The 10,000-nt window shown below is 36.0% G+C and overlaps 1 protein-coding gene across 2 annotated transcripts in view; it reads right to left on the reverse strand.

Annotated features, from left to right (window-relative positions):
- Positions 1-6,578, reverse strand: part of kdelr3 (KDEL endoplasmic reticulum protein retention receptor 3) — an 11,131-nt gene extending 4,553 nt beyond the window's left edge. The window contains exons 1-3 of one of the 2 annotated variants that reach the window (XM_087242361.1): positions 6,547-6,578; positions 6,230-6,374; positions 3,129-3,229 (exon numbers count right to left, since the gene is read on the reverse strand). In XM_087242361.1, coding sequence (XP_087098487.1) covers positions 3,129-3,229; positions 6,230-6,320 — 192 coding nt within the window. In that variant the 5' untranslated portion in view covers positions 6,321-6,374; positions 6,547-6,578. Of the gene's footprint in view, positions 1-3,128; positions 3,230-6,229; positions 6,509-6,546 lie in introns of those variants that run through there. The other variant, NM_200640.3, reaches the window with a different exon arrangement.
- Positions 6,579-10,000: the final 3,422 nt, after the last annotated feature.

The raw sequence follows: 10,000 nt of genomic DNA on the forward strand, positions 1-10,000 counted from the left end.
CCTGTGTCAACCAGAACAGTTTGTCGTATTCTGTCTCGAAATGGCCTCCATGGCCGAATCAGTGCCCAGAAGCCAGTACTAAACAAAAGACAATTGAAAAACGTGTGGCATTTGCCAAGGCCCATAGCCTGCTAAATGGATGGACACTGGAAAAGTGGCAGAAGGTGGATTTTTCAGATGAATCTTCTGTTGAATTACACCACAGTCGCCGCAAATATTGCAGGAGACCTACTGGAGCCCACATGGATCCAAGATTCACCCAGAAAACTGTGAAGTTTTGTGGTGGAAAAATCATGGTCGGGGGTTACATCCAGTATGGGGGTGTGCATGAGATCTGCAGGGTGGAAGGCCACATCAATAGTCTAAAATACCAAGAAATCTTAGCTACCTCTTATATTCCCAACCATAAAAAAGGCCAAATTCTGCAGCAGGATGGTGCTCTATCGCATATTTCCATCTCCACATCAAAGTTCCACAAGGCGAAGGAGATCAAGATGCTCCAGGATTGGCCAGCCCAGTCACCAGACATGAACATCATTGAGTACATGTGGGGTAGGATGAAAGAGGAAGCATGGAAAACGAAACCAAAGAATATTGATGAACTCTGGGAGGCATGCAAGACTGCTTTCTTTGCTATTCCTGATGACTTCATCAATAAATTGTATAAATCCTTGCCTAACCGCATGGATGCAGTTCTTCAAGCTCATGGAAGTCATACAAGATAATAAATGTGGATCTCACAGCACCACTACTTAATTTGCTGACATATTATTGTATTTGCAGTAAATTTGTTTGATTTTCGTACAGGCGACAGAACTTTTGTCATGCCAAAATTTGACCTTTCTGTTTTGATTAAATGATAAATCTTGTTTCAGTGAAACTAATTTATTTCAGTGCATTAAACATAATTTGGGAGGGTTTTAGCTTTTCATATGAACTCTTCCTAACACCAATGGATTAAATAAAAGTCAGGTTAATAGCAGGTGTTTCTACAAATTAGATAAGCGACAAGACTTTTGTCAGGGACTGTATGTGTGTGTAAACGTCTGCATGAGTGTAAGTATGTGTGTGTAAGAGTAAAAATGTGTGTGTGTGTTGGTGTATATGTGTGTGTGTTGGTGTATGTGTTTTGAAGTGTGTGTGTGTTGGTGTATGTGTTTTTAAGTGTGTGTGTGTGTTGGTGTGTGTGTGTGTGTGTGTGTGTAAGTGTCTGAGTGTCTAGAGAGTTTGTTTGCTAATATGTGTTCATGTGTTTGTGTGTGTGCTAGAGAGTTTGTTTGCTAATATGTGTTCGTGTGTTCGTGTGTGTGTGTGAATGAGAGGGTTTTTGTGAGTGTGTATAAGTGTGTGTTTGTGTTTTTGTTAAGTGCATGTCTGTGTGCATATATAAGTGTGTGAGTGTGAGTGTGAATGAGAGAGTTTTTGTGTGTATGAGTGTGTGTTTGTGTTTTTGTTAAGTGCATGTCTGTGTGCATATATAAGTGTGTGAGTGTGGGTGAATGAGAGAGTTTTTGTAAGTGAGTGTGTGTTTGTGCGCATTTATACAATATATATACTGTATATGCGTGTGTGTGTGTATGTGTGTGTGTGAATATGTTTGTTTGCTTTTTGAGTGTGTGTACTGTATGTGTGTGTGTGTGTGTGTGTGTGAATGAGAGAGTTTTTGTAAGTGAGTGTGTGTTTGAGTGTGCGCATTTATACATTTATACAGTATATATACTGTATATATATGTGTGTGTGTGTGTGTGTGTGTGTGTGTGTGTGTGTGAATATGTTTGTTTGCTTTTTGAGTGTGTGTGTGTATGTGTGTGTGTATATGTGTGTGTGTGTGTGTGTGTGTGAGTGAATTTGTGGTTGCATGAGTGTGTGTATATATATTTAGTATTCATGTTTAAGTAAATCCGTGTGTGCGTGTGTGTGTGTGCGTGTGTGTGTGTGTGATTCAGGTGTAGCTGTGGGTTTGTCGTGCACACAATCTTCTTCCATGAGTTTTGCACACACACAACTTTTATTCTGGATCTTCATTCATTTTCTTTTCGGCTTAGTAACTTTATTAATTTGGCCACAACGGAATGAACCGCCAACTTATCCAGCAGCGCATGTCTTTCCAGTCGCAGCCCAACACTGGGAAACACCCATACACTTTCATTCACACACACATCGGCCAATTTAGTTGATCAGTTCCCCTACAGCGCATGTGTTGGGACCGTGGGGGAAACCGGAGCACCGGAAACCCCAGCCCACACAGGGAGAACATGCAAACTCCACACAGAAACGCCAACTGACCCAGCCGAGGCTCAAACCAGCAACCTTCTTGCTGTGAGGCGATTTTGCTACCCACTGCGCCACCATAACCCAAGATACAAGTGAACAAATTGATTTTTCAATTAATCTTAATTATAATGTCGAAATTACAAATGACAAATCAAAATTACAATAATAAAGTAATTAAACATTATAGGATTAAAACGTTATAAATGACAGATTGAGTCAAAATTCTGAGATATGACAAAGTTAATATGTGCTCATTATTGTACTTGATAATAGCATGTTTCAAAACGGAGACAATATCGTGGAGCAGAAATATGATTATGACACTGAAGGTTATGAAACTGAGGAAGTCACCACACTGATGATTATCGTGACAGCAAACTGACATGATTATGACAAATCATTCATTCATTCATTCATTCAATTTCCTTCGGCTTAGACCCTTTATATATCAGGGGTCACCACAGCAGAATGAACCGCCAACTATGGGAAACACTCATACACACTCATTCTCACTCACACACACTTACACATTACGGCTAATTTAGTTGATCAGTTGCCCTATAGCGCATGTGTTTAAACTGTGGGGGAAACCGGAGCACCGTGAGGAAACCCACGCCAACACTGGGGAGAACATGCAAACTCCACACAGAAACACCAACTGACCCAGCCAGGATTCGAACCCGAGACCTTCTTACTGTGAGTTATGAGTCAGTAAGTCATAACTTTTCTTCCCAAGTGATGCATTTGTATCTGACAGATTCCAGACGCTTGTGTAAATGCTAACTCTGTCATCAAGTCTTTTAATTTGTATTATTTTATTAGGACGTCTTTTGCTTTTGTGGCATCAGTTTTACCTTCATGACAGTGTTGTATGCGGAGATGTAGGAGGTGAAGAGGTCCAGATATCTGGTGGTGAAGACCAGCGCAAACAACACCTGAGACTTCCCGGAAATCCCTGGAAAACACAACAGTAAACATCAGAACGCACAATAAAACAGAAAAATATCAGAGGAATATATATAATGGCACATTAAAACACACACAAACTTGGATTAAAGTTGGTTGTCTATGCACAAATTCAGACTTTCTCCTTAATTATAGTCTTCGCTGTCATATTTGACTTTGGATTGTGCTCGTTTTTCTCGTTTATGTTTTGATTGGATTCACTGATCTGTTTATTTTGGACTATATATATATATATATATATATATATATCAGGGTTCAACGCTAAGGATTTTTTCTCCTGGTCTGATCGGGCCAGTGGTTCAAATTTTTACTTTCCCTGCCAAAATTTTCACTGGCCCCACCAAAAAGAAAGGGAAGTTAATAGCTATTTTTAAGATACATATTTTAAATACTGTGTTAAATTTAAAGTCTATGAATCTAGAATGTTAATACTTAAAAAAAATTGTAAATAAAAGTGTTTCGTAACAGAAAAGTATGGAAAATGTGGAGGTATTTTATTGCGGTTTGAAATTATTTAACAAAGGGTGGCTGACTTGTCAAACTGACGGCAAACTGTGCAACTAAGTTTTTTTTTGTTTTGTTTTTTGCGTTGTTCACAAGTAAATTTCTGCTTTCAAGACGTTAGAAACGTTTTCTTTTAGCCTTAGAATTGGATGTTGCCACCATGTTGCCATTTCTTCGCTGTACTGGTTGTTACCAGGTTATGGAAAAAAATAGAATTCTCAATCAGCTAAGAAGAACCGGAAAGCTGGGCAGTCCTTATTGTTGAGCCCTGTATATATGTATATGTATATATATATATATATATATATATATATATATATATATATATGTATATGTATATATATATATATATATATATATATATATATATATATATATATGTATATATATATATATATATATATATATATATATATATATATATATATATGTATATATATATATATATATATATATATATATGTATATATATATATATACATATATATATATATATATATACATATATATACATATATATATATATATATATATATATATATATATATATATATGTATATATATATGTATATATATATATATATATATATATGTATATATATATATATGTATATATATATATATATATATATATATATATATATATATATATATATATATATTGTTCTCTGATTAACATGTGATGCTTCCTTATGTTAATGTGTGTGTTTTGTTGCTGTTCATGTAACTCCGCTAGTCCTACACCATCCAACCTGCTCCGAGGTGGGATCGAACCGGTGACCTTACGCATGGGAGTCGGTTGCTCTAACAAGGAGACTAAAGACCATTTCCTCTAGTGTCTGTCGCTAGAGCACCTTTACAGCCCCATTCACACGGGGCTTCAGCATCAATGCTTGACAGAGGGCGTGTCTGAAGTTGGGGCTGACACGATCGTCATAGCAGCGTCAGCCAATGAAATTAGTCAGCAATAGGCCACTGTCTGAGCTGGTGTATTTGCATACAGAGATCTGATTGGCTGACGCTTCTGTCACCACTCGAAAAGTTTAGAAAGTCCCAACTTTTTGCAGCGAGCAATGCCACTGAAGTGGTGCCGACGGATCCATAATGCAGTTCAGCAACGCCTGACGTCACACATTCAAAGTGAATGGAAGTGCTGAAGCTGACGCCCCGTGTGATTGGGGCATTAGAGGTCTGAGAAGAGAGGTTTACCTGCACAGCACACACTAGCTGGCCTCCGCTACATTTATATAATGCAATGTAAGTTTGTTTCATTATTATTATTATTGCAATACATTGTGGAACCCCCTTGAAGATGAAATGGTACATCCCAAAGGGTTTTATCCTAATAAATACATTCAATAAAGTTTCAGAAAAGCGAATCATATTAGCAGCCAATTATTATCAAAGTACAACGCTTTTCACACTCAATTATTTGGTGTTAATGTTAATTTGAAGTCATTCTCATATGCCGTTTCAGACTCAATGCTCAAATTAGTATGATAAACCATGTAGGAATTGTGTCACAAGTTGTCGGTGTTCAAAAATGAACAATTGTGCGAATATAAAACCAACTTTACCTCAATACACAACTAACCAAGTCTTTTCAGAGTATCTGATGCATCTCACAATAATTTGGGGTACATTTAAAGCATTTTCCTTTAACTGCAATGATAAACAATCAAATGTAGATTTATATATTTATATATTTATATAATGTAATTTACAGTCAACAGAATCAATAATTAATGTAGAATAAAGCAAGAATGCTGTGATAAACACTGAAAAATACTAAAAAAATAAGTATTTCATTCAAATGTTTATTTGACTCAGTAAACAAAGCAAAAAGATGAAAAACACGTAATTATTTGATGATAACTGAAGCTGAATGTATGATTCTGGAGGCCGAGACAGTCAGGTATAGCAATAGTGGCACTCTTTAAATTAATTTTTAAAGAAAATGTCCCTAAATACACATAAAACTTTTTTTTTTTTTAGAGGAAACATGATATATGATCTGTGTTATTACTCACAAGTGGTTCATTAAAAGTTTTGCTTTAAAATTAATAGATGATTTACCTCGGAGATGCAAAATACACCCGCGTTTCCAGCATCCCTCAGCGACATATTGATGCTATACGTCGCTTTATATTCGTCACTTTTGATAAACTGCGTTTATACGATGAATAAAGGTAAATATAAATGTGAATAAGAACATATTGAGTTCCTCCAGAGTCCTGAATAACTCTAATGCAAGATATCAGCTGCCACGTAAACACCACAAACACTACACGTCAACGTAAAGTCCGCCAGACGCGCGTTCACAGGTGTAAACAAAATCTGAAGCAGATTCGCTGTTGTTCACATTCATAAATCCGGTTTATGAATAAAATCGGCTATTGTTCACATTCATTAATCCGGTTTAGTCGCTGATGCGCGTTAAAAAACTGCTGTAAAAGTGATTCTGAGGTGTAAATTCTGCGTTTACCTGCGCATGATTTGGATCTCCATATCTTCAGGAAGAGGATAATGATGGCGATCAGATGACAGACATCTCCAGACAGTCGGAAGATGTTCATCTTAATGATCTTTCAGAAACGATTGAGTTTTCTGCAGCTGCCCAGATGCTCGTCCTGCACAAATCAAAACTCTTTCAGCTCAGCGCGTGCGCGTCATGTCCACACAGACTGGCAGCAAAGATTATTATTATTATTTAAATATTGTGCACCCTCTCTCTGTATCTCTCTCTCTATATATATATATATATATATATTAATGAATATGTATCGGAATGAGCGACACTACAGCGCGGACGGAGTCTCGGTGACGTGGCTGACGGTGCGCGCGGTCAGGATCCGGGTTTCCTCGCCACGCGCGTGCACGTTACGCGTCACACCCCCTGCGGCGCGCGCATTTAAAGGGATAGTTCAGCTAAAAATGAAAGTTTACTCACTACTTATTCACCCTCGAGTGGTTATAGTTAAGTTACTTATTTGCACCAAAGTACATTTGTTTTGCAGTTAAGAGTCAATTTATCATGCAACCGACACCATTAAATAAATAATTAAATAAATAAAATTTAAAACACACAAAACAAGTCTTCAGGTGTCCAGCCGTCTTATTAAAAAATGCAAAACAAATCCTCCTATAGTTAAACTGCAAAATAGTCAGAAAAAGTCCAATAAATAGTACAAATATATAGGCATATATTAAATGTCAAAATACAGAAACACCACAGTCCAGGGGTGTCCACACTCGGTCCAGGAGAGTTTAGCTCCAACCCTAATCAAACACACCTGAACCAGCTAATCAAGCTCTTACTAGGTTTACTAGAAACTTCCAGGCAGGTGTGTTGAAACAAGTTAAAGCTAAAGTCAGCAGGACACCGGCCCTCCAGGACCGAGCTTGGACATCCCTGCTTTAGTCCATATGTCTTGAACTGGACTCCTGGAGGGCCGCAGCTGTGCACAGTTCTGCTCCTATTCTAATCTAACACAGCTGATCAACTAATCAAGGTGTTCAAGACCACTACATACTATTAAGCTGTGAGTTGGAGTGGTTGGAGCTAAACTCTGCAGAGCTGCGGCACTCCAGGAGTTGAGTTTGACACCATCGCTTTAGGCCAAGAGTGTCCAAAGTCAGTCCTGGAGGGCTGGTGTCCTGCAGATTTTAGCTCCAACTTGCGTTAACACACCTGCAAGGATGTTTCTAGAAAGCCTAGTAAGAGCTTGATTAGCTATCCCGGGTGTGTCTGATTGGGGTTGGAACTAAACTTTGCAGGACGCCGGCCCTTCAGGACCGAGTTTGGACATGCCTGCTTTAGGCTATGCCTTATTCAGCTGTGTGGAATAAAACGTTCTTGATAAGAGTTAGTTCTACAGCTTGACACTAAACAAGTTTCTTCTGTAAAACACAAAAGAAGATAATTTAAAGAATGGTGGAAACCTGTAACCATTGACTCCCATAGAAGGGAAAGCATTGAAGTCAATGGTTACAGGTTTACAGCTTGCTTTAAAATATCTTTTTTTTGTGTTCACCAGAAGAAACTCAAGGTTTGAAACAACATATGATGAGTAATTTGGCTTTTGTTTTTTTTTATTTTTCTTGAATTTAAATTCTTTAATTTTAAATATTTTATTTTTGTGTGAACTGACCCTTTAAAGGGGACACACGTGTGTTAAAAGAGCGATGAGCATCTGTGCACTCAAAACCCATTTATTAATCAGAGCTGGGTGAGTTATTTCAGAAACTAAATACCAAAAACATCATTATAAATTTAAATGACTTTTTAATTAGGCTAATTTGCCTAAACAAAACACTTCTCAGTTTAATAATCTTACACAAACACTTAAATTCCCTTAAAATTCATGCATGGAATTGTGCGATTTCCTGAATCAAACATGGCCTTCAGCTTTTTTTATTATACTTAAGAAAATGTACATAACATATCAACGCAATGACCCCATATTTCATACATACCATTTATTATTTTATTATTATTTTTAATCTTGATAAATGTAGTCTTCTTTAGTAGAAAAACAAGATGTACTCTGCGTTATGTATTTGTTTAACAGACATTAAAAATAAAAAAATACAACTAATCTGCTTCTCTGAATTGATTTGTACAGAACTGTTTGATTTATTTACTAAATTTAAGGCAAGCATATTATAAACAGCTGTAATAAACTGTTTAAAATGAAAAATAATTATTAATATTAATAGATTGAGTGTTTTAAGAGTGAATAAAGTGTAATAATAATGAGACACACACAACTGAGAGTTCCCAGAATCACCAACACATGAAAAAAGCAGATTTCACTGTATTTTACAATGAATTTAGTTGTCGTGTAAATCATCCGGCTATATAAACCTATGTGTTTTATAGTATATACTATACTATATATTTTTATAGTATATATTTTTTAACATGTTTTCTTTACTGTGCTATTTAATAGTGCACATTATCATAGTTTACTTTGTGACTATGGCCACAAAGATTTACTGCTTTGGCTGCATTCAAATTATGATTTATAAATCTCTCTCTCTCTCTCTCTTTGAGTATATTTGCATTGCATTACCTTCACAAATAAAAAAAATATGCAATGTGCGTCTATTAAAGTTCAAATTAAAATGACAAACCACATTATTGAAAAATAATCTACACAACAAAAGCGCAAAACAGCAAACAATAGATATATTATACTATGAAAATACGATATTGTGAAAATGACGTGTCCGATAAAAGAATACGCTGTGGTCAATACCGCTGTTTTCCACTAGAGGTCAGTCAAACTGCACAGGCGGGAAACCCGTCATGCACATTTATTCAAGTTGAGGCAGTTTAGCATCAACATATCAACACATCTATAGAGCTTTCACATACTATTTGCATGTTACCACCTCTGACAAAAACATTTATGAAATATAACAAGACAAACTTATAACTACATCAAACTATATAAACTTTAAGGAAAATTTAGAAATAACATCTGACACTTCGTTTATATAAGAACATATATAATTATAGTCATAAACAAGTATTTTTTTTTATTATTTGAAATGTGTTGCATATGAACATATGACATTTTTCTATCCAGAAAATCAAATCATCTTGTCTATAGAAACACGTATAAAAACAGCCAAACATATCTTTTAAATTCCAGATGTGTGTGTGTGTGAGATAGAGATTTGTATATGTTGCCATATATCGTATTTATATGTGTTCAGTTTATTTAACTAATATTAATAGCTAAACAACACACTTTATATATATATTTATATATATATATATTGAATGAGCGCTTGAGAAACCAGTTTACTTTGATTGGTTTTTCACTGGTTAACTGAATTAACCTGTTGTGGTGATTCTACAGTTGCTATGGTAACAAAACAACTATAGTAATCAATCTGCTGTGGTAATTCTACAGTTGCTATGGTAACACAACAACTACAGTAATTGATCTGTTGTGGTGATTCTACAGTTGCTATGGCAACACAAAAACTACAGTAATTGATCTGTTGTGGTCATTCTACAGTTGCTATGGTAACACAACAACTACAGTAATTGATCTGTTGTGGTGATTCTACAGTTGCTATGGCAACACAAAAACTACAGTAATTGATCAGTTGTGGTGATTCTACAGTTGCTATGGTAACACAACTACAGTAATTGATCTGTTGTGGTCATTCTACAGTTGCTATGGCAACACAGTAACTACAGTAGTTAATCTGTTGTGGTGATTCTACAGCTTGACCCTTC

Source organism: Danio rerio, chromosome 3, assembly GCF_052040795.2.
Source record: "Danio rerio strain M-AB ecotype USA chromosome 3, GRCz13ab, whole genome shotgun sequence".
NCBI lineage: Eukaryota > Metazoa > Chordata > Actinopteri > Cypriniformes > Danionidae > Danio > Danio rerio.